The 25302-nt window shown below is 44.0% G+C and overlaps 1 protein-coding gene across 2 annotated transcripts in view; it reads left to right on the top strand.

Annotated features, from left to right (window-relative positions):
• Nucleotides 1-25302, top strand: part of ABTB3 (ankyrin repeat and BTB domain containing 3) — a 187663-nt gene that overhangs the window by 137785 nt on the left and 24576 nt on the right. Inside the window, exons 5-11 of one of the 2 annotated variants that reach the window (XM_056341005.1) lie at nucleotides 6476-6641; nucleotides 10079-10168; nucleotides 13347-13448; nucleotides 14563-14656; nucleotides 14766-14901; nucleotides 16546-16766; nucleotides 18174-18352. In XM_056341005.1, the coding sequence (XP_056196980.1) occupies nucleotides 6476-6641; nucleotides 10079-10168; nucleotides 13347-13448; nucleotides 14563-14656; nucleotides 14766-14901; nucleotides 16546-16766; nucleotides 18174-18352 (988 nt within the window). The remainder of the gene's footprint in view (nucleotides 1-6475; nucleotides 6642-10078; nucleotides 10169-13346; nucleotides 13449-14562; nucleotides 14657-14765; nucleotides 14902-16545; nucleotides 16767-18173; nucleotides 18353-25302) is intronic. The other variant, XM_056341007.1, reaches the window with a different exon arrangement.

Here is a 25302-nt window from a genome sequence, read left to right as displayed (position 1 = left end):
GTTTGCCTGGCTCCTTGAATGTCCTTGTTCTTCCCACAAATTTTCACTACTCCTTTAACATCAGCCATGGCTATTGCCATAATTAGACACAAAATGGCAAACCAGCGAGCAGTAGCAAACAAGCTACTTGACAAAATCCAGCAGTCTCTTGGGGCAGATGGTGCCAGTGGATGAAGGAGATTTTATTACTTAAAAGGTAGAGCACGGGTTTCCTGAGGTGAATCTCAACTTCTCCTGCCAACTGGCTGCTTGAAGACAACAGTAATAAAAAAAAATACTGAAGTGGAGGACCTTGTCCTCATGTTCTCCTTCACTTTTCGGGCAGAACACACTTGTATTTTTATGGGCTTTAGGATCCAGCTTCCTGGGTTTTTCCCATTGCAAGCAAGTTCATTACTGTTTCATATGCTCTGTCTCTATACACATTCCTGAATATAATAATCAGGATACAGATAACATACTGTCTTCCACTCCTAAGTGAATACTTGTGCTACCTATTTATATGAAAGATGAAGCTGACCCAAATTCTCCTATGATATGTTGGCCTTGTTCAAAATCTGAAGTCAGAATATGTCTGAACATGGTTCCTGGCTTATGTACATGGGAATGTAATATAAAGAGTGTTTTGAAATACAGATTTTGAGTCTTGATTTGATAGTCACACCACTTTTTACATTTATTTTCCAGTATCTGTAACCAATTTATTCTCAGGCCTTTGACAAGAATAAGAAGTTGGCTAATAAATATCTGTAGTATTTTTATTTTCTTGTCTTAATTTGGCTCCTGATTAAAGTAAATGGAGATACTTAATGTCTGTATTAAAAAGTAGTGTTCTTCATTACTTTGATCAACATGTCTGTGCTTATGTTTCCCTCTCTAAAACTGAAAATGCAAATAATTGTCTCAATATAGTATTTATATTGGAGTCCTATTAATATCAGAATTATAGTCCCTTTTAAAGCACCGCGTTAAAAAAAAAAAAAAAAAAAAAAGAGTGCTCACAAATTTAAGTCAAATTGTCTGCCGCTCCTGTTATTGCCGTTTGTGTCTGTAGTCTCACTGAAGAGCCCCAGGCAAGAAACAGGACCCTGTTGTGCTATGGGCTGTGCATACCCAGATCAAAACTGTGATCCCTGACCCCAAGAAATTCAGCATTGCAAATGTATGTATATTGCTGGCAAAAATATGACTTCTTCCAGACTTCCAACCAGCTGAACTATAATTTCTGACTCAAGACCTCGTTCATATTTAGGTCAGAGACAGACTGAATAAACTCCACAGAGCTAAAAACATGGACTTAATTAATAGATTATCATTCTTTTAATTGAAAGGGCTGGCGATCAAGTCCTGGGTGGACAAACAAGGGTTTGGTGCTTAGTTATCAGGATGATGATCTGTTCATTTCAGTGGAGGGGAACGTTTGGGCTGCTGCTCATTGGAGTCAGCACTCCATTTCTTTTAAATCAACTATTAGTATGCTGTGCCAGCATGTATAGCTTAGAACGTGATTAAGACATTCCTGCTTCTATTTTACAGAGTTTCTTTACAGAGCATTGGGGTTTTTTTTCCTTTTTAATTGTCCACTACTGACTATAGCAATAATCCCCTCCCAAAGAACAAATAGTTAAAAAACTATGTAGTAACAGAGCTGCTGTGTCTATGTTATGATGGAAACACTTTGCCTTTGAATGATCCATTTTCCCAAATGCATTCAATCCATGAGTAACTTGTTAAAGATCTGCACAGACTCTGTCTGCCAGTCAGAGTGAAAATGAAACACCCCCCCCCAACAAACCACTTGCATTTAAACCATTGCTGTAGACATGCTGCATTATATTTTTGTAATGTGGGTTTGGGAAAAGATAAAAATAATGTGCTGTACTGCTAGGAGCCATTATAAATGAAGAAGATTATCTTTGATTCCTTGCAGAGGGTTGAGTATTTCAGAGTATGATTGTCATGGTCACCGTGCAGCATTTGACAGTGACCATTCGCAAATAGTTAATGTTACCATGGCATTCCCATATAAAGGCAAAGTAAGTTTAATTATGTGCAGTGGCAACACTAATGATCTTGAAGATAACTGCTGTGGAAGCAATATCTGTGAGGAATTAAAAGAAGACTTGGAGAAAATTGTATTACATTGTAAGTTAAAAAATGCAGTCACAACTTTGCTACAGATACAAAAGCAGGAAGAGTTCACCTATTTCTATTTTTCCTTTTACTTCTAGAAGCAATTGTTTGCTTGATTCAAGGTAGGGAGGGACCAGTTAGGGAGCTTACAGGCTGAGTGATTGAACGCCTCAATCAAAGGGGCAGATTTGCTGTTGAGCACAAGGACTGTGGTCAGTGTATGTTATTAATTCAGGCATGTTATTTCTCAGCTCTGAAAGTGGGAGCATGTGTACAGCAGCGGTTGTGCCAAGGAGCCTATCCAGCTCCACAGGTTGCTGAACAGGGAAATCTAAAATAGGCTCAGTCTGTTGAGAGAGGACATCACCCTCAAAGGATGCTGGTCAGTCCTGCCTTTGTCAATGTGTCGCCTCTGGGGGACCTGAAAGTTCACCTGACCCAGCCAACATCTGGGGTGGTGAAGTCCTGCCATCCCGAGACTGTCCCTAGGGAGAAGAGGGAGGGAAGAGCGTTGGTCCCCTATGGTCTTCTGCTTCTACCATCAGCCTGCCCTGTCCCTTTGATGAAAAAGTACCTTTTCTGCAGGGTGAGGTGTTCAGGAAAGGACAACCTGTGTGAACACTGGCAGCTGGCAGAATCTGCCAACGAACCAAGGTGGCCTTGGAGGGGACATCCCACAGTTGGGCCAGTGACAGCCTCCTGTGTGCTTGGAAAGATCACAAAGACTTTGGCAAAAGGGCTGTGACCTGTGCAGCTGGGGAGGTTTCCAGCTCTGTCTGTGCTTACACTGGCTTCCCTTGCTTTGCAGGCACAGTTTCACAACTCTAAAAAGTGACCCTATATATTTAGCTGACTTAACCATTCGTCAACCTTATTTTTCAAGCTTCTTCCCATCCCTTTCCCACCTCTTGACAGCTTGTCAGTGTATTTGTTGCAGTCCAAAGTTAAGAAGTCTTGAATGAGTCAAGCCTGGGTGCCTATTCCCATCCTCCTGTTTCTGTCTTGCATCCTTTAATATGTGTGATTTTGGATGGTGTCCGTGGTGGAGCAGCACTCCTTTACACAGTGTAATACGGAGCAGAGGCCCTCTGCTCTTTTGGAATCAACATTATGCAATTAATGGTATGAAGGAGGACTTGTGGAGCAAATGCAGTGACGTGGTGGCTTAGGGTTGATTTTTGATGGATTTGGGGGTTGGGTTTTTTTTTATTTTTCAGTTTTCATTTTGAAACATGACTGCTTGGTCTGTCTGCTGTACTGCCTTCTCAGTTGGCTTTCTCCAATGTTAAAAGTGAGGCTGTGCTCTCCTATTTTGTACTTGTAGTTCCTGATCACTTTTGATCTGTCTCTTCACTGCTTTTTATCTGTATGTGTTAAATCTCCTTTTCCTTTACTCATTCATCTCTCTGACTTTTTGAGACATTGCTATGTTTTCTCTTCTGAAGCATCATCCATTCCTTTCCCTTGCATCATGCTTGTGTTTTATTAAACTCCCCAGTTTGATCACGATCCATTTTATTAGTCAACATATGACAGTGGTGGCACCGGCAATGATCTTTGTCAGATTTTGCCGTATAGCTTCCTTTGCTATGTCCCATAAATCAGGGCTGTAACTCACTCATGATGGGTCCTTTTTGGGCAATGGACCACTGCTAGTGGTACTAAGTTGTGGTTTATTGCTTTGTGGTACTTGGTCTAGATCGCATTTCATCACTGCTGGTGTCCCAGCAGCCGTGCAGCCCAGGTGCTCCCCTGCATCCCTGTTATTGTTACAGTGTTTGTGCAGCTGTGGCATCCCGGAGCCCTTGGAGCAAGACACTTATCCCCCTAGCTGACTGAGAAGTACTGATTTGCTGATAGCCAATATCAGCTGTAATTAATGAGCTTCCTTGGCTATAGCAGCACTGATGTGCTTTTAGGGGACCAGAGCCATCATGGTGGAGTTACTTATGGAGAAGTAAGTAATTTCTGAATCTGTGCCAGAGTAGAGATCTGGGCAGCCCATACAGGATAGGTGAGATAGGTCCTTGTTCCTCCTTCCTCCCTTGTGTGGGTGTGCAACCCAGGTCAAAATCTGGCTGTTTATTTTTAAAGAGGAGATCATCAACTATCATTTTGCATGCGCGGAGCTGGGCTGACGTCAGTGGAGCTCTGCCTGTTCCTGCCAGCACCGAGTTTGACCCATTTTATTCAGATCGGTGTTACATACCTCAGTACAAATGATGAAGCAGTGACTTAATACAGGCAGTGATTCATAGTGGCAGACAACTCTGCAGTCCTCAGAGGATGTCTAGATCCTTCCATAGCTGCACTTTGCTGAGGAACCACCTTTTTCAGCCCAGAGTCATCTGGAAATGGCCAGCTGCAGCTGGGAGGTCCAGACTCTCTCTCCATGAACCAAAACCCCCACCACCTAACTTCTGAGCATGCTTTATCTTTGCCATACATTAAAGGAGGGCACAGATGATCTCTAGAATCTCATGCTATGAGGGTAACAAGTACCAAATGTTGCTGTAGCTCTTGTGTCAGAAATGTGCCGTACAGTGTGAATGTGTTAAGCTGCAATTGCTCCTGTGGATCTTGGTGTCATTGAGCTCAGCCCTCAGTATCTGTGCTGGTTTTGCTTTTTCCTTAAACTTGCTCAGAAACTACTGCAGAAAACTCTTGCTATGCATTGCTTTCTTAATCTCTGTGGTTTTTAATATTCTGGCATATTACTGGTGCAGAATCTGTTACTGCTGTTATGGTGTATTTGTTGTAACCGAGTGTTGTGTATTATTAATCTTGCAGCATGCTGTTGTGATGAAGTGTCATCCTTGTTCCCCTGAGTAATGATACTCCAAGCATACCTTGTTTGCATTCTTAGGACATCAACTCTTTAGCAGTCAAATCCCAAACTGAGCACATAGTATGAACATCAACAGACTATCTGTTGTCTTTCAGACTGGTCGTGGCCCAGCACAGCAGAGAGCAAGCTTTGAGCACAGATGCCAGTTTCAGTACTAAGTCCTGCAGAAGCTTTGATCAAAATACTTTGTGTTTTTCATCTCACTTTCCTTCCTCTGTTGAAAGAGTAGCTATTGCTGCATACCACTGCTTTTATATAAACAGCATATTTGTTGCATATTGCTGTTAAATATTAAGCAGTGTTATATATTTTTAAAGCTCTGATAAAGCACTTTGAAGAAGAAATTTAAATGATAATGATGTGCTGTTTATATTTTTCTTTTGGTTTCCTGCATTTTTTTACATACGAAATAGAAAACAAGTATTTGATGTATGTTTCACTTTTTCACTTTTGATCTTCATTTTGGTGTTCATTCGTAGTAGCCCCTCGTTTTCTGACCTAGCATTCTTGGAGAATGAAAGTGATGTTTTTCCAAACAGTCCTTTATCCAAGTTCACACCAAAAGCACTGTGGATTTGGACTCCACCCTCTGCCCCAGACACTCCTCAGCATGAAAGAAAAGCAAATCTGTCTTTTAATAAGATGAAACAAAGTTGGATAAACATCAGACTTGAATTGCGTGGCTTTCTCTAGAGCTTTAGATTCACATCTTGCTAAATAACTCCAGCCCTTCTTCCGTTTGAAATGGGTATCTTGAGCAGTTTACAGTTTGGAGATCTTTTGAGTAAGACCTTAAAAGAATGACATCTCGTCTGTTAGACGCAGCCAGCAAGGATTTGTGGTGTTTTGCCAAGATTAGCTGGCAAGTCTGCCTTCTCCCTGATCATATATATGGTGCACTGATCTACAGGTGGCCCTGCTTGAGCAGGGGAGTTGGAGGACCAGATGACCTCCGGAGGTCCCTTCCAACCTCAGCCAGTCTGGGATTCTGCAACTCGCAGAAAAGGCTTCCCTGTTACTGTACTGGGCTGTGCTGGGAAGATCCTTAAAGGTGTTAGGAGTGACATTATTTTCTTTGTTGTATTGACAATGATTATACATCCATTTGATGTAATTTCAAAGCTTACTGAAGCCACTGAAACTTTTCAGAGATCGAGGGGACCAGATAACCTCACTGTGCAGTGAGAAAACTTGCAGTGAGACTGGTATTGTGCATTGCTTAAACAGGGAAACAAAATCAAGTGAAAGCTGTGCTTTTTTTGCCCAATTTTTTATAAAATGTACTTGTCCCATGAAGGATAGACCAAGGGCAATCTCCATTAGCTCGCATTAACATTTCCTATTCAGCACTTCCCTCAAACACGCAGGTCAAAGGAGAATGAATATGTGCATGACCTACATCCTTCAAAGACAGGGCAAAGTATTATTTTTGTAGGAACAGCAAGGCCTGTCCTCTGATTGTCCTCTGAGGGAGTGTATTTCTCACATCCACAGAATTGACGACTGTTTTTGTGCATCTCGGAAACTGGATGCAGTTGCCACTGAAGCGAAGTTCAAGCAGGACCTGGGCTTCCGGATGCTCAACTGTGGCCGGACAGATCTGGTTAAACAAGCCATATCCTTGCTGGGGCCGGATGGGATTAACAGCATGAGTGAACAGGTAACGAGATAGAAACGTAAAGAAACGACTGTGAAATGTGAGAGTTTTGTCTGCTTATCACAGAAAACAAGCCCCAGCTTTCACCTAAACATAGGCAGGACCTTAATGCTTTATGTGCATTACTTAACACTGAGGTAAAGCATTGCCAGGTGAACATCTACGTTAAGTTTGGTCTTTCCGAGCTGTATTGATTCGTTGGTACTGAGGTAACTAACTCAGCACGAGGGCATGTGCATCCCCTGAAATCTTAACAGTGAACTGAGTCGAATAAAGCCAGAAGATCCCAAGAGAGTTTAGCGTTCATCTGAATACTTAAAACTGCTGCAGTGCCGTGAACAGTGGTGTGGGGCATGGCTTCGTGTGGTGAGCATTCTAACACTGAACACTGCCTTGGGATCTGCAACACTTTTCACGTACACCCCTGGCAGGAAACAATTAATTGCTGGCACTCTTTAATTGAGTTCAGCCCAGTTTGAACTGACCTTCCAGAGGTGAAGGTATCTCTGCAGTGTTACCCCTCCGCTGGTCATTGTGGACAACATCCACCAGTTGAGAAGCCTTAATTTCCCTGGAGTTACACCTTCATGAGACTGGTGGTTGTGTCTGGGGATAAGCCTGCCTCTGCAGCTACCTACTAGCAGCAGTCTGTTGGACTGTGATGCTCACCAAGGTGGTTCCCCCTTCCCAGTGGGAAATGATGGCTGTGGATACTACAGTTTCCTCTTAGAGTCCACTGAATTTTCCGGTCCCCCTGGTAAAAGTGTCACTGCATGTTCCCAGAGCTGTGGCATCTCCTTTGGCAGGAGGCAGGTAGCTGCCACCCCTGAGGTGGTCACTTGGGACAGGAGCTGAACTGCTAGTGTGTTTAGTCTTCTGAGATGAAAGCTGCTCCAAGATTGTGAGTTACGTTGCTGTTCAGTAGCTTCAGACCGAGTCAATATTGTGGATTTGTTGGAGAAAAACTTACGGGCAGTACTTCCTGAAATTAAAAAAATTGTATCAGGCTGCTCATTCCAAGGTTCATACATTATATTTTTTAATTTATTATTATTTTAAATTAGTCTGAACCTGGAAACTTTTCACAATATATTTCCTCTGTCCTCCAGGCTGAAACCTGGGAACACTGGCTTAATTCATCGAAGCACCTAATCATATGCTTATCCCTGGATGTACGCTTACATCCTTATTTGAAAGTTAAGCTTGTGCTTAAATGCTTTGCTGGATCAAACATCCCACATCTTGTGAGATCCCACATGTTGTAGGGTCCCACATCTTGTAGGACAGAGCCCTAAGCAATACAAGGCTGAAAGAGAGTACTTTTTTTATTTTGCCGAAAGCCAAATGCGCTTTGATGCACTGACTGTGCACCTTGTTACCATGTTCCTGTGTCAAACACTAATGACGGGCTCATTAAAAATCCATTCCTCTCGCTTGCAAAGAGAGGGGGGCTGAGCAATGCTGCAGCACAAGGCTGAGCTGCAGAGCAAGCCTGGGGGGACTGGCAGAGGCAAAAGCAGCAGGGACAGCAGTGCAAGGGAAGAGGAGGTTGGAAACCTTATTAACTCTTTAGAACCCTGATACTGCAGAATGACATTCTGAGCCCCTTTTAGTCAGTGGTAAGTCCGTCTTCAGCTTCAGCAGTGCCAAAATATCCCATGTCGTCCCCAGGCAGACCCTTTGCTCCAGGCATTGCTACAGGGTTATTTGCCATGGCTGCCCACGTGCTGCATCTTGCAGGGGTGAGCACCGGCACAGGATTTCAAATTCTTTTCTTCAGATCTGATTAGACCCCTTGTGCTAATTTTTTTTATATATTTATCAATTATTATTTTTTTTAATTATCAAATGATGCCACTTACAGAAATAAAAAAAAACAGTTGAAAGAACATGTCTTTAATTTTAAGTTGCCATCCTGTCTGCATGTTTCAAGGTCCAAACACAATTTTTTGTAATTCTTGTGGTCCTGTTTGTTCCTGTAGTGTGTATGGACTGCCAAAGGAAATGTTTTGCCACTGACTGTAGCTGAAGTAGTTTCAAATTCTCTTTGCAAGTAACTTCAAGTCACTCAACTTTGCAAGAAACTTCAAGAACTCTCCTTGCCTGGGGTGAACGTGTTTTTTCTTGATATTGGCATGAGTCCCTAAATGCCTATACCCTTATTCTGTGTCTCTGTAAGACACTGCAGATCTGCTCCTGTGAAATGGTCAGTGTGTTTCAGGAGAGATCTCAATACCTTGCAGGGGCAAACCTTAATTTATATTTTCTCTACAAGAGCAGCCTGTCCATATATAAGCACCAACTACCTTTAGCCTTGCATGCAAACAGGAAAAATGGGGCAGTTCAACCAAAACAGTGGTGCTGGGCTCTTGCTGGGAAGAGAGGTGTCATGGCTCTGTGACTGGCCATGCTGGGCACTTCCAGTTTCTCTGAAAATCACTTCACTTCACGGCAGCACTCAGGTTAAAGAGCAAATGGGCTATCGTCTGACAGCAAATTTACCAGGGGACCTTGAGATAGGCTATAAACCTGCATGAGAGGTAGCTGCGTGCTACAGTAGATTTACTGTAAACCAACTGGTGGCTGTTTATCAACACCCCCTACTGTATTTAATAAGCAGCTTTTTCTGTTATAATTTATGGTAGATTTAACAACTTTTTCAGGGGTTCATCTGGACTCATTACCACAGCCACGGTAATACTTATCTTAAGGGAAATGGTGATCAGCCACAGCAGGTATTTTAGATTAATACAAATGGCATTGTGGTGGTTCTGTAGTGAAGGGTCACTTAATCTACTTTTCCTCCAAAAAGGGCCACGTTTTCCTAGAGACGGCAACTTGCAGCAATACTGTCTGGCATTTCATTTAAAATTAAGTCCTTGTTTGCTAGGGAGTGCTGTACAAAGCCTTGACATTCCCAGCCCCTTACGGTATCTGCATTGAAAAAGCTGTGCCCAAATCTGACCTATCTTAAAGAGGAGTTGAGATGCTTTTAAAGACTCTTTCAGTTACTAAAAGGTTAGTTTTTATGAAACTGTGTTCATAGAAAACTGAATAGAATTACTCTCTTTAAAATACCGGTGGAAATACAGTTGCTTTGATAAAAACATTTCTCGGGCTCCAAAAACAAAGATGCTCGGTTTAGTATATGAAGGTGGAGATGAGGCTGGCAAGCCTGGTTTCACTCACCATGCTGAGGATGCTGAGGATAACGTGAAAAAAACACAGTCAACACAAGTGACAACAAAAATGGAGATTTTACAAAAATGTTCAGCTTTTGCTAGTCTGAGGGGCATGTCTGTAACAGAGGTAATGGCTTTCATTACATACATACTGTTAGTCTTGATGATATATACTTAAATAATTGTTTAAGAAAATTAAAGAGAGTTCTGTGTTAAATTTGTCAATTCCTTTGTTTTTTAACTCCAAAAAATGACTAGGGCATGACTCCACTGATGTATGCTTGTGTCAGGGGTGATGAGGCTATGGTGCAGATGCTGCTAGATGCTGGAGCAGATCTGAATGCTGAGGTGAGGACTTTCTGTTGGTTGTATCTTTGTTCTGTTATTTGTCTACATCTTAAACTACCCCCTGCAACTGTAGTAGAGGGAAAATTCCAAGAATTAAAAAAAAGATAAATTTCTCTTATCCTCCATGGCACCACGTGAAATGAATAGTGAAATCAGACTGCATTAGGTTAAAATTGGGATTCACTGCACAGAAGGGGGTCAAGTCATCAGACTTGCCCCACAGGTAATATCAATTTAGTTGTGTTTGCACACTGCGAATGAATACAGGCGTTAGTGCTAGCACAGAGCACAGCTCCAATGATACTGGAAGGACTCCCTGAATCTTAGCTGAGTTAAAGTGAAGGGGGTAAAAGAAATATCTGTCTGGTAATGTGCCAAAGCTTGAGCATTTCTATGCATCGGGATGTTCCAGCTAAGCATCCCCAGCACACAAGTGCAATGTAGATTCCACTGTTTTGTTTTACAAAGTACCTTGGTGTAAAAACTGTTGAATAAGGAGCTTGAAGCTCCCAGAATATAAATGTCTCTTTGATGAATGCACATCACAAACTTACACAATCTGTCCACCAAACAATCTGTGGTCCAACTCAGTGCAATGCAGGTATGTACATTTTTTAAAAGCCGTTTGAAAATCCGTGAAAGAATTATTTGTTAATGATTCCAGTTTCAATTTGTTGAGGTCATGAGTAAATTAAGCTGTCTGCTTCACTTATCTGTGTTCCATCTGTTCTGTTTGGACTTGAGCGAGCTGATAAATTGTAGTCACTGCTTTCAGCCAGACGTTTTGCACTTTTGAAAAATCTAATTTAAAAGCAGAAATGGATGTCACTTTTAAGAGACCGATAGTCACTACTATGTGACTGCTGTTTGGTGGCTTATGTGAAGTCAGCTGATGATTTCAGTTCCCCAAATTCAAGCACACCACCCTCAAGAGCTGGCAATAATTGAATACTTGAACCCTTGTCAGCACTCTCAGTAGGTACACCAAAGACTGGCTGGGCATGGAGACTGATCTCTCCTTTAACCCTGCCTGTGCCTCAGAGGTGAGATGGAATTAGCTGGTTCCTAGGACAAGTTTTCATTAGGAGCAGTCCTCCCAGTTGGTCCAGTAATATTCCAGACTTGAAGCAAATGCAAATTTAAACAGTTTTGTCTTCCTGAAACTGCTGACATCTGAGAGAACAGCTCTAGTGAGGAATGTGAACCTCCCTGATTCATTTCTGTAGAGTGTTTGCTCTAAAATGAAATGAAAACACTTTGGGACAAGAACTGTGAATAATTATGGTGTGCAATTATGAGATGATTTGTGCACACCACAACGAACTGTGCAAATTGGGCAATTACAGCAAAAAAAAGGCAAATCAACCATGAACAAAAATAAATACTCTGTCAGGTGCCTGCATCATTTTCCCCCTTTCACTTTGCAAATCAGTTATATATATATATATATATGTTTCCAAAAGTAGCGTCAAATACTGGGTGCCTCCCTTTTTGATTGCCCATCTTTAGCAAAAATGGACTCATTTCCAGATGTGCTGAGAAGCTGCAGTTTGCTTTGGAGTCAGAGGGACCTGTAGCTGCTCAGCAAATCTCAACTGAGGCCTTAAAAGCCCAGTCCACCACAGGTCTTTTGCAACACCATGTCATCTGGAAAGAACTCTAATCCAAAAACCAAAGGAGCAAAGGAGTTAGGATGACTTCCTTTTCTATGCCGCTTTCCGTGGGCTGCCCCAAACAGTGGTGAGAGGCCATGCTTGAGGAGGAGCTGGATGTGTTCACTAAACTGTGATCGTGCCCATCCTCAGCCTCCGCTGCTCTTGCTCCCCAGCCTAAACCTCAAGGCACAAGCTGCTCAATCCTCTTCCTTCTAAGCAAACACAGACCCAAAGAAGTACCATGCCTTTGCTGAGAGGCCAGCAAACTTTTCCTGTTACACTTTGAGCTCTCTCCTTGGCAAACCTGGGTGATGACAGCCAGGTGCTGGTGCAGATCCACTCTGGCAAGTTGCAGGATCTGCATGGGCTCTTCAGTGTTTGCCCTCATCCCTGTCCTTGGGACTGAGGTCCTGGTCGTGTGCTTCTAGCAAAACGCTGCATGTGGTGCTTGGAAATGTGAGCTGCTAGTGCAACTGAGCATTTAATAACTGGCCCTGCTCCCCTACATGGATAAAAGTACTTCAGACAAGATAGTGAAAGCATAGCTGGCTGATGAGATGGTTCATCTTTTACTCTGATTTTAGTCCTCCTCTGAAGGTCAATAATAAGATTTTGAATTTTAGTGTCACACTCCATCTGAGTGTGCAGTCTTGGATTGCAAATGTTCATTAGATTTTTACCATCTTTGTGAACCTCGTCAATATTAATACCCCCCTCTTCAAGACAGGGAATGGGAAGCAGAGTGGTTATTCATCTTCCCCGATGTCTGCACTAGAGGAACCAGGCGCTAAGGCATAGAAAATCGAAGGAGCAATGTGAAAAATACCATTTTGTTTTCTAAGGATATAGTTTGCATCTGTCTTAACTGTCACCACCCTGCTCTTTTAGCTCAACTCAGACAGGAGAAGACAGTAAAAATGACAGTTTTTTTAAATCATTCCTGAAGTGCTACTCTGCCCCTTCACTTCGCAGCTATATTTTTCCTCCAGTGGGAGAGGAGGAGCCTGGAAGCACACCTGTGCACTCTAGGGTAGGGCTTGTGATGTGTCTTTCATGACAGCAGTGACAAATGTCATAGGAGTTTATGTGGAAAGGATTTCTTTGGGCCTGGAGCAATCCCAAGACCCAGAGCTGTTGGTACAGGGTCTGGTGAAGTCAGTGGGAGTGATCCTTAGCTGTAAGTGTCCTGATCCGTCCCTGCTTCCCCAGTGTGTGCTGCTGTAACCAGCTGTGGATGTTTTGACCTTGTGCAAAAGTATCTGGTGGCCAGTGGTTTAGATGGAGCTACAGTAGTTGGTAAAAAGACTTCATTTGGTATGGACTCTATTCAAGCTGTCAAATCAGCATGAACAGTTTTACTATTGAGAAAATTTTTACAGGAAAAAAAAAATGAAGCCAATCATTTTGTAAAGCACCCTTCCCAGGTTTTCTATTTCACTTATCCCTCACGTGCCTGGCTTTCAGGCAGGTTGAATTTTATTACGTATAGCTCTTTAAAAAAAATAACTTTAATTTGTTTGTAGGTTGTCAGTACTGCTCATAAATACCCATCCGTCCACCCTGAGACCCGCCATTGGACAGCTCTGACATTTGCTGTGTTGCATGGACATATTCCTGTAGTTCAGGTATTATTGTATTTCCCTACCTGCATCTCATTCTTTTGTTTCTCCTCTTCAGTTCTAATTACATCCATCTCAAACCAGTATCCTCTTGTCATACTCATATTGGTTACTTCTGCTTCTTCTAGAGTGTACTGATATATAAAAGACCTATTATATAGTGAATGTGGTGTTCAAACCTTTAACCAATATGAGGTTTAAATAGGACAATCTTAAAGCAAAATTGCACCAAAGAAAGTCTGACAACTCCTTGTGCTCCTTCCTGACCACTTGTTTTATATGTTTGTTTATTCATTCATTACACTTTCTTACACTATAATACTCTAGCAAACAGAAAACTGCTGCCTTGGTGGAGAAGAGGTGGACAAACAGCCCTTGTGCTGCTCCAGAGGGGGAGAAGCACTCGCTCTCCTTCCCCCATTGAGGTGTCACGTAGGGTATGCTGGTTCTGTGCTTTGGCATCTCAGACACTGAGAAGGTTTATTCTTCAAAACAGCTGTGTCTATGGCACACTTAATGAAGCGCCAAAACTGTGAAGGTCTCAAGACAGAAATGGCCAAGAGGGGGCTGGAGCACAGGCTCCATCCTGCTCTTCTTGGCCAGTGTTGTTTTCAGCATTGTTGTTATTCACGTGGAAGTGTCCCTGATGGAGATCACAGCTTTTGGACTCATTGCCACAATTGGTTCTTAAGAATTGCCTTTCTTTTGGTCATGTCTTTATGATGGAGGCAATTGAAATCTAATCCATTTTAGGATGGTGCTGGGCTTCTAGAAGACCATGAAGGAAGGATGCTTGTTGGGCTAATTTTCAGTACTTCCATCTTCAGTGCATTACTTCCTTAACACTGACCTTACCCCATTTCCCATTCAGAAACACTGGGTTACACTTTTTTGGCTCTAAAGCTGGACACTAGTGTTCCTGGTGTCTGGCAGCGTAAAATGAGCGAAAAAAGGAATCAGTTTGCCTCTGTGAAACAATGGGCAGAATTTGCATGTCACTTGTCTCCATCATATCTGGTTTGCAGATGACAAGAAGCATTAGATTCTCATTCGTCACTGTTCATGAACTCTGAAGACTGTGATACCCCCAGTTGCTCTAAATAGTGAATTTTCTTTCTAGCTGCTGCTGGATGCTGGAGCAAAGGTAGAAGGTTCCTTGGAGCATGGAGAGGAAAATTACTCTGAAACTCCTTTACAGTTGGCAGCAGCTGCTGGTAAGGACTTTCTTCTCCCACTGTAATATATTCTTCAGTTGTTATCTGTGTTTTAGGTGGGCAAATACTAGATTTTGAAAGAAGTAAAAATGCGTCTCTTGACTTGCAGGAAATTTTGAACTGGTCAGTTTACTGTTGGAGCGAGGAGCTGACCCCATGATAGGAACAATGTACAGGAATGGCATTTCCATGACTCCACAAGGTGACATGAACTCTTTCAGTCAGGCTGCTGCACATGGACACAGGTAGAGTGGGAACAAGTCTAGTGGCATCCTTCAAGTGCTTATTTTTTGCCTCGGCATCCGGTTTGAGCAGATGGGTGAAAGTTCTGCATGAATAAATGAACATGCCACCAACTGAGCAGAGATGTAAGGCTTTTTGCTAGCATGTGAATTTAACCAGTTGGTGGTACAAGCTGCTTTTTGATACCTGATTTAAAAAAAAGGAAAGGGACTCCTTGTGGTGTGTTGCAATGTAATGGTTGTTAAATGGCAGCTGATGTGACTGCAGAAAGGAATGCCAAAGACATTCCTTCTGAATGTCTTGATGTATTTCTCAGGTTTGAGCGAATGGTGTCTGTACTGCTGCAGCCTTAATTTTTGTTGAATAGAGTTTCTCCATCTGTGTTTACTGCAAAGTCCTGTGTGTCTTCACGTTGTATGTATGCTGCAAATTTTTTTTAAAAAAAAGTAATGAAATGAGCACCTGGCATGCATGATCTTGCAACGCTCAGGAGTTGACTGCAGTGTAATGGATTAGTATTATGATCTTCACGTTCCTACTTTTCTGATTGTAGCCATCCAGAGGAACATAGATACAGGTTAGAGACAGTACCTACCGTCTGTTTGCTTAGAGACGAGCTGCTAGTCTAACAACATGCTAACGGCATGTCAGGGCAGGTTCGCACAACACTGCCCGTCTGCAGCCCGGGAGGGATCCCTGGGACAGAGAAGGCAATCTGGTTATCGGGGTCTCACGTTCAGCCAGCACGAGCGGGAGCCACGTGCCCAAGGAGGACCTGGAGCTGTCCTCAGACTGGCTGCTGGCTGTGCATGTTGCAGGCCCTGGCTCTTGTGCTTCTGCCTGTACACTGCTCACAAACACAACCTCCTCCTTCCCTCTCTGCCTGAAATTTGTTTGGGACATGCCGTGCCCTGCTGCCACTCCACACCAGGGTCTGAGCAGGTGCAGGGAGGATGCTGGAGTAGGAGGGAGGTGGGATGGGGGCCAGCCTGGTTTCTTTTCTCACAGCTGTGAAACCAGGAGCGACTCTTGAAATAGAGGAGGTTACGCTGGTACAGACCTGAGGGCACCAAGTCTCTGTGTTTGGGCTTTATTATTTGATAGCTCAACTGGATCTGTGGCTTTGCAAAGTGGTCCCAGATGTGCTCGAACCTACCCTGACTAGCCTTGTTGAATGTCTAGCTGCTCCAGCTTCCCCAGACCGCTTTGAGTGTAATCAAGTGGTGGTGCTTTCAGTAGCTCCAGGCAGCTCCCTTCTCAAGTGGCCTCCATGGTGGAAGTCCTGAGAGCTTGTCCCACAGGCACCTCAGCCTTCCCAGGTTGTGGGAAGAAGTCCTGAGTCATGTTTAGCTCATGCGTCTCTGTTCCCATGAGATGCCACCACTCACATGACACCTGTATGGTTCCTGTTGTGACAGCAGTGTCTCACGGATGTGGCCCAGGCAGTGCAGGTGGGCTAGCAGATGCTGTGCTTGCCTCAGGTCTGCTGTCAGCTGGTTCTGCCACTAACTAATCTCCTGGTTGGGTTGTCCTAACTTGCCATGTCACAGCAAGTACGCTGGGCACAACGAAAGCCTAGCCACTGACTCTGCTCTCCTGCCCTCTCTCTCCCTCTCCCCCTCTCTCTGTTGTGCTGCGATTGACAGGAATGTCTTTCGTAAGCTGCTTGCTCAGCCGGAGAAGGAGAAGAGCGATATTTTGTCACTGGAGGAGATCCTGGCCGAGGGGACGGACCTGCCTGACTCGGGGGCAGCTCCGCTCTGTGCCAGCCGCAACAGCAAGGCCAAGCTGAAAGCCCTGAAGGAGGCCATGTACCACAGCGCCGAGCACGGCTACGTGGATGTGACCATTGACATACGGAGCATAGGTGAGTCCTGGCGCCCGCTCCTCTCCCTCGGGGAGAGACCGCTGTAGGAAACGCATCTCTCTTGACGGGCTGTTGCTTAAACTGACCACAGCTGCACCTTCCTCAGCCCTTGTGGAAGCAGAAGGCGATGGGGTGTTTGGCATGTTCCCAGCCCATTTCGGCTCCACAGCTCCTGTTCAGGGGCCACTGGCACTTTTCTGCAGGATGGAGTGGTTTCCACCAGCAGCCATCTTCACTGCTGTGTGGCAGGGCATTAAGTAAGACTCTGGAGCAGTGTTCACCAACAGCTTCTCTTTCACACTCTGCTGTAAAGCAGTCCACCACTAAAACATCTTTTATTTTCTGAGGCTTGTGAGCCTCTGAGGGCAGGAGCAGGGAGCTGGTTTCTTGGTATGCCAACTCTACCAGTGCGGGGCTGGAACATCAAACCAGCGGGCTGGGCAGTTGCTTGTGCCTGTGGGGAGGGTGGTCGGGTAGCGCAGAGGAGCTTCGGTCTGGACTGTGTATTTACCATCCCCATTGATCTGCGTGCCTGACACGTCTCTGGCCGGTGTGATGCTCCAGCCCTGGGAACATGGCATGGGTCAGGGTGTGCGGTGGTCTGAGCGATGGCTCGCTGCGTGGGCTGAGCAGGCAAAGACCTGGCAATGAACAGGAGGAGAGTAACGGGGCTCCTCTCCAGGCACTGGACGTTTGCTGAAATGGAAGGAAAAACCTTTTGTAGCCAAACACCAGGCTTTTGCTTTCTCCTGCTCTGTTCTGCAAGAGCAGAAACTAGGTCACATCCAGCCTAATGCCTGCAGAGGTATTTTAGCTCCATGTGCTTTCTCACTCAGTGCATGGGAGCAGTTCCCTTTAAGTTCCTGGAGAGTGGTTCTGCCACGACAAACTGCTTGAAAAGGCTGATCTGCTTAACGCTCCCAGTGCTGTTTAGGGAAAACAGTAATGATCAGGAGAGGACATGGGGTAGCATTTAAAGAAAGTTTTACTCTGAAGACCACCAGTTTGAATCCAGGTGCGTAGTGACCAAAATCAGGTTTTTTACCATTCAGTGGCTCTCCCGGGCTGCATTCAAACAAATGAGCTAGTGTAAATCTAGGTTCCAAAAGGTTTTTGCATGACAGAGCACCACAGTAATTACCACAAGTTGGCAGTCTCAGCAGAGGAGCTGAAAGCTAGATGAGCAGAGAGACCACAGTCTTCTCTTAATATCTGGAGGAAAGCCTCTGTGCATTAACTCTGGGATTCCTGATAACCGATGGCCTTCTCAATCAGGGATAAATAAGAATTTGATTTCTAGGATTATTTGGCAGCTTTTGCTTAAAATCTTAACATAAATAAAGGTAAAAAAGCAGAAGGGCACATCCTTCTCTGAAGCTGGGAGTGAGCTCTGTCCTCTATCTATAGGTGTTCCCTGGACGCTGCATACGTGGCTGGAGTCCTTGCGCACATCCTTCCAGCAGCACAGACGACCCCTCATCCAGTGCTTGCTAAAGGAATTCAAGTCCATTCAGGAAGAAGAATACACAGAGGAACTCATCACACAAGGGTTGCCTCTGATGTTTGAGATACTGAAAGCCAGCAAGGTAGGATAAATAGTGCGTTTTTAAAAAATCAGCCTCATTCCCATCCCCTAAGACACAAAGCTTGTGATACTGTTTGTGCACAGCTGTTCCAAAGCTTTTTCAGACTGTATAGGATTTATTATTATTTGTATTATGTATCTCAGGTTTTTGCACTGGGGAAGCATGGGTTAAGAACACGCAAGTTAATCACATCTCCTGCTAGAACAGCTTAATACTGATGCTGACAATAAGCTGGAGAGACAGCAGAAGCTTCTGCACAGTGCTGAAATTAAAGTCAAAAGGGTCACTGCAGTATGGCAAGAGGAGTTCATAAGCAAACCAGCCCAAAGAGTAACTTTACCCAACTTGTGTCACAGGACAGTACAACAAAGCTAATATTCAAGTTTGCTTTGGATTTCTTTAACCTGTCACATGACTTTCTCTTCCCTTCATGTGGGATTTGGACTGTGAAACTTGTGGGGAGACTGGTTTCTAGAAGTACAGAACGGGGTAATTTTTTAAAATCTTCTGTGTGTTTGTGCTTGCACCCTTCCCAAATTTATTCTTTCAGCTGACATTTTCTTAGCCAGACAAATCAGTCGAACAAAACCTTTTGAGGGAGGTACCATTGGGTATACAATTATAATAGCAAAGGGGATGATCATGTGGCAGACAAGGAGAGGAAAATGTCTTACCTAGTGAAGGATAGATACTTCCTTTTAAAACTTTTCCTAACTAACAGTCTCTTCTCTACCAGTCCCCCAATAGTCAGTTGCTCCCAAGGAATGCCCAGTCAACTGTGCTGTTACCAGAAAATCATTTTAGTGATGAAAAGCCTAAAAAGGATTTGATTGCTGTTCTTTTTCTCATACACTACGATACATGTTGGTATGGTCTTCTAACTGTTTAACTGGGAAGTCAGTAAATTCTCACCCAACTCTACATGTAACAGCAAGGAGCAAATAATTTTTAGCACCTGCAGCAATAGCCTAAAAATGCGAAAAGGGGAGAGGTTCTGGTATGGGCACTTAACACTGAAAGGTTCCAGACTTAGTATAGTGGCTAGTTAGTGGAAGCCTACATGGATTTATTGTATCCTGCTGCAAGAAAGGGCTTAGACTACCATCCCAAGCAAATCCTGAGCATTTGTTCCAGCAATTGTTCTGATTTTTGCTCCCACGAGCCTTCCCTTTGGGATTAGTTTGTATTGGATGGTTATTTATAGAGAATATTTGAGATAGCTTTTAGGAAATCATTCCAAATCCTAGGATTTGTAGATTCCTTGTTCTGAATTTGATTGAGTTAATGTATGTTCATCCAGAAATTACCAGCAAGGTGCTGTTTGATTTGAAAGCTGTTACAAAACTAATCATATTGAAAACTTCAAAGAAATTAAGTTTACACCTCGTAATCTAAGATGAGGCGCGGCTTTAATTGCTCTTCTCCTGGGTGGCTGAAGCCAAGGCTGATGATCATTGTTAGGGTAAGTTATACATAGGGTATAAACATAGGATTATACCACCAGGACATGTTAGACTGGGTCTTCCAGAGTCTATTGTAGGAGACCTGCTACCTTCTGCTTTGGGTTCACTTAAAACCTAAAATGTGGAGGGGTGAAACAACTGAAGTACCACAGAAACTCCTACACAACAAAGAAGGAATCCGTGCTGATCTTTATTCCTGCCTCTGGGCCTGGGGGAACTGCCTGTCTTCACTCTTCATGAGCAAGCATATTCACAAACACACACACATACACTGCTTCATATTCTTAGGAAAATAATTAATCATTCTGGGACACAAGTAAGGGTTTACAAATTGACTGCAAATGGCATGAATTACTGCAGCAGTCTTGTCCAAATGGCCTCTCGGAAAGCTTTCCCAGACAGAAATGAGGACAGACTCTATGCAACCCTTTGGAAGGAATCAAAGTAAATTCATTTGTAGCAGAATGCGCCAGTAGCAGTTCTCCCTGGTCACTCCATAGAAGGCAGCCGAGGAAAGCTGAGATTCAAAGGATCTTATGTTCCCCTTCTCGGGAAGGGTTGAGAGCAGAGGCTGTTCTTTACGTGTACCCACAGAAAGGAAATGTCCTTTAAGAGGTGTAGAGGGGCTGTAACTGTGGTTCACATCCCTCTCTTTCTGCAGCAAATCATAAAGCTCTGCATGTTGTAGAGCTGTAGGGAGAGGAGTTTGATTTGCCCACATGGGCATCCTTTTCCCTGTGGGCAGGGAACTTTGAGAGAGATTACAGCTCTTGCTCAACATCACAGTCTGGCCCAGTACATTTCCTTAATGAGTTTTTCAGGGCAAAAAGTATAAAATAAGCAACTAGGAGGCACAGAGACACTTGGTATTTCTTGGCTGATTTAAAAAAAGGTGTCCCATTTGCTACATATTGTGACACTCAGTATCTTTTAATTGCTTGGCAACTTGCACCTAATAGAAATGGCATTTTGCATTCCTATAAATAGTTCCAACTATCCCATAATCTCAGAACAATTTACAAATATTAATGAGTTGAGGCATGGAAGAAGATCTTATCCTTCCGTTACGAACAGGGAAATTGAGGTAATTAAACAGGCAAATTTTCAGCACCTCGTAGAGTGACAGTCTCGGCCTCAGAATCTCTGACAACCAATACGTACAAGAATACTATCAGATATAAGGAATCCGTTCTGTCTTATAGATGGCTTTTAAAATGCTTGTTCTAGAGGGTCTAGATGTGAAGGTTTATGGGGGAGTTGTGCCACCAGCCAGCACTGATGCTGGTGTCTGGCAGCGTGGCACTCCACTCCCATTTATGTGCCAGAATACTGACAGTAGAAATAAAAATAGAAAGAAAATTTGCAGAAGTCCTGATGCTGGAATGTAGAATGTCAACAAAAATTGGCAAATCAGGCAAAACCGGCTGAGCTGAAGTCCCTAGTTTTATTGCCACTCTTCAAGCTGTGAAATAAGCGGGTAAGAACAGTGAATAGATTGCACATCATTTGTTCGCTGCTGCACTAAAGCCCTGGAGGAAGACTTCCAAAAGCACAAATGAAGGTTCAATACCCAGCTCCTGGTGGCTTCCAGTGGGATGGAGCACTTTCATTTCTTTTCATGCCTTTAAATGTCTTTATCAGCTGCACCGCTGAGAATTGGATGGAGAGCGAAGAAGTGGCAGTATTTCCATGCTGGCGAGGCAGAGCTGTGAGAACAGGCAGAGTATCGCCCTACACTTGCTCCCCCACGGTTCCCACTGTCATGCAGTGAGTTTGGGTCATTACCGAACCAAAGACCAGAGATGAGGTACTCTGGAGAAAGCAGCATCAGTGCAAAGGACACAGAGAGCGTGGTTTAAGGCACTTTCCTAAGAGCAAGCAAAACTCAGACAGGGAAAGCTCTAATGTCAGTGACATGGTGGTGGATTTGGGCCACCAGATGAGCAGGAAAGGCACTGCCATTTTGGGATGGACTGAATCTCTGGCAGGCAAGCACACAAACATAGCCTGATAGAAGTGGTTTGGACAGGGCTGTGTGAGACAAAAGCCAGGGAGATACTTCTGGGAGCGAGCAGCCCTGAGCTAAACTTCAGCTGCTGCATAGAGCAGTCCCTCAAAGCTAAGATGACACTGGAGATCTTGTAACAGAAGAAGGATAGGAAGATGCAGCTGAATTCCTGCCTGTTGGTATCTGTGTTGTCCTCTTCTTCGCCTGGGGAAACCTTCCCAAACTTCTCACTGGAAGCTCTGCTTTGCCTCCAGCTGAGCTTGATGTTTGTGTTGCCTGAGCTTGGCCCTCAGCTGGCTTGCCCTCCTGCCCCATGCCAGAGGACCATATTTGCCTGAGGAGTGGATGTACTTGAGGGCTGGTCACAGCTTGGAGATTGCTCCCTCCTACCCTGCCCAAATAGAGACTTTTAAAAGAGCTGTTTGGAGGATGCACGCAGAACTGGGGGATTGGAGTGCCCAGGGCAGGGATTGCAGGTCAGCTCTTCCATTTTTGCAGGAAGATTCTCCTGAGGATAATGTGCTAAATGACTACAGATGCTTCTTCATCTTCTGGCTATGAAAATCCTGGAGCTCTTTCAGATTGATCTTGGTATTTCCACAGCCTGAAAGAGAGAGACTCAAAACCACAGCCTTGGAAGTTAAACACTTCTGGCCTCCAGAGGAGGTTGATTTTAGGTTCCACTCCAGAGCTCTGCATGAGCTTGAATTGTCATTAAAATCACCCATGCAGATGAGCCAGCACCGTTGCCAGTAGTATGAAGTTATGAGCCAGTTTCATCCACTGCTTTTTCTGCATACAGCAATTTACATCAGATTGTCCTTGGCCTAGTTTTCAAGAAAAACTACAGTCTTTTAGTTCCGTATAATCTCTTACAGTTTCCTCACTTCCCCCTGTAGTATGGGCAAGGATCCGCTCTTTTGCCATTACCTTGGACCCTTTGTGGCACAAGTCGCTGAAGTGTGTGTTAATCCACATGTGCATTGAGCGCACATGCTGAAGCGTCTGAAGCTCCGCCTGACACTGGATGTGCTTCACACCAGGAAGACTTGGTTTAGGACTACAAGTATTCCTGCTAGTGTATTGTCCAAGACAAAATCAGCTTGAAAAGTCATGGGGAAGGATCCTTCACCACCATTCCTCAGTTGTGTTCTGCAGCTCTCTCTTCATCCTTCGTATCAGTTTCTGTCCGTGATAAGGTCATTTATTTTAAAATTTAGCCCATTAGTGAGGTGTTGATCACGCTCTGCAGCCAGGCTTGTTGAAAGATACAGGAAATTACTTTGCAAAGATGTTTCCTCAGAATTTACAATTCCTGCAGAGTTTCCCAACCTCTACAAATGCACCTATAGGCAGCTGAAGAAACCTGCAGGAGCACACAGGCTCTTCTGGAAAGCTGAGCTTTTTGAATAACAGCCATCAGTCTGGAGTTCACAGTCATTGAAAACAAATAACAATTCAAAACCATAACCGGTTTTTAAAATTCCAAAAGGATTCAGGCATGTGGGTATCTTGAGAAACCTAGCCTATATAGTTTAAAAGCTAAAGTACTCTTTCAGCAATAACTTAGCCACTTGGAATCCAAAATCTTTTAGAAAGTAAAGTTTGGCGGGTGCGGGGAGGGGGAAGTTAATCTATCTTTTGAGAAATAGCAACATGTAGTGTCTGTCATAGATGCAGTAACTACTGGGAAAAAAAATTAATGTCTCCAACAAAGAGAAAGCATGCTGAAACACCTGCCTGCTACATTCCAGCAAAATGTTCAGAAGCTAAAGCTTGAGATGGACTTTCTTTTTCTTTATTGCTGTGGTCTTTCTGGATTTAATTCCTCTAAAATGTCCAGAGAGGTTCCTCAGAGAATGTCAACAGACTCAGCTTGCGCGTCTGTTCTACAAAGTCCAGGCATGGTGGTCAGCAAACGTCAGCTTTTCCCCGAGGTCTGCATGTGACCTAGAAAGTGGCACTGGAAGATGGAGCTAGAAATTTCCCCTTTTTGTCCTTTGCTTCATGATGGGCTGGAATGAGTATTTAAGATGGGCTAGAGTGGAGGTGTGTTCTGCTGTATGCAGCCAGACTACCCTGTTGTGCAGGAAGGCCTTAGGGCAGAGCAGAGAGGTGACCCCCGTATGGTGTATGGCGCTTGGGCGGGCGCTGGGTCACAGTCAACTCCCAGAGGAAAGCCCTCCCTTGGGAGAGTGCTGTGCATGTTTCTCTTGCCTGGGAACAGACAGATCAGGAAAGACCCCTCTATGCTGGGTGAAATTTTACTTCCTTGTTAAACTGCTTTTCAACAGAAAATTGAGGTTTTACTATAATGACAGGTTTCATTAAAATACTTGTTCTCCACATAATATTTTACCTTTCTTGAAAAAATTAACACCTGAAAATGGAATATTTTGGCTGATGAATGAAATATTTTTAACTGAAGAAGGATGTGGACTTTCCGCAGAGGAGACAGGCACACCAAAACCTGCACTAAAGGTAACCCTGAAGATATTCCAGGATGCTAAAGTGCCCACTTACAGGTTCCACAAAGTGGCTAATGCCCTTCTGTGTGTCAGCTGGTGCCCGGCCTGTGCTTGGTGATTGATCTTTTGGCTGGGGCTTTGAGTGATTTTGTAAGGCAGGTTTCACAGTTTTCAAGCAATCTGTAATGTTGCCCGTTGTCATTTGTAGTACTTCTGTGTCTAAACAGTTCAGAGTAACCAGGACGCAAGTTATCCACACATGTACGTCGTGCATTCTCCATGTGAGATGTGAACGCCAGGTACCGAGTGGCATGTTAACAGACTCTTAACCCTGTCTCGTGTTTTCATAGCGTAGATTCAGCTTCATACTAACACAGGTTTGATTTTTTTTTCTACCCTCTGTCTGCCTTCTAAAATGTTTCCCTGCCAGAGGCAGGAGCCGTTTCTTCATTTACAATAAATAAATGCCATGGATGTGACACCTGCCCTTTTCTGGGCTCTCACCCAGGGATTAGACTGTGCCCGGGGATCTGAGCTTTTTACATACAATGCACAGCTGTGGATATAAAGAGCCTGTTGAAAGGGAGACTTGGCAGCTTTCCCAGAAGTTAACTGAAGGGTCCATTTGTGCCTTACCTGTGATTAATTCTTTTCCGTTTGTATTTGCAGTGGAAGGACTTGAGCCCAGCACTAACAAAACCCATTTTGTTACACAGTTCACTGCCTCTAACTGTATCTCCAGCCTCTGGGGCTTCCCTACCTTTGCAACTGTTGACTAACATTAATTATGTGTGTGCTGCTTAATCATCTAGGAGAGACCCTTTAAAGTGGCATTTAATCAGTTTTGAGGCAGCTGGCAAAAGTGAATTATGCAAGAGGACTGTAGCGGAAACACCTAGGCGGGATGGAGAAGGTTCAGGGAGACGGCGAAGAAAGTCTCATAGTGTTTGATCCCTCAGGGCTGGGCAAAAAGCCCTCTCTGTTGCTTCGCTCTTTATCGGCCCTTGCTGG

The sequence above is a fragment of the Falco biarmicus genome, chromosome 5 (genome assembly GCF_023638135.1).
Source record: "Falco biarmicus isolate bFalBia1 chromosome 5, bFalBia1.pri, whole genome shotgun sequence".
Taxonomy (NCBI): domain Eukaryota; kingdom Metazoa; phylum Chordata; class Aves; order Falconiformes; family Falconidae; genus Falco; species Falco biarmicus.
The sequence above is the reverse complement of the archived record's forward strand: the minus strand, read 5'-3'. Positions and strand labels throughout refer to the sequence as shown.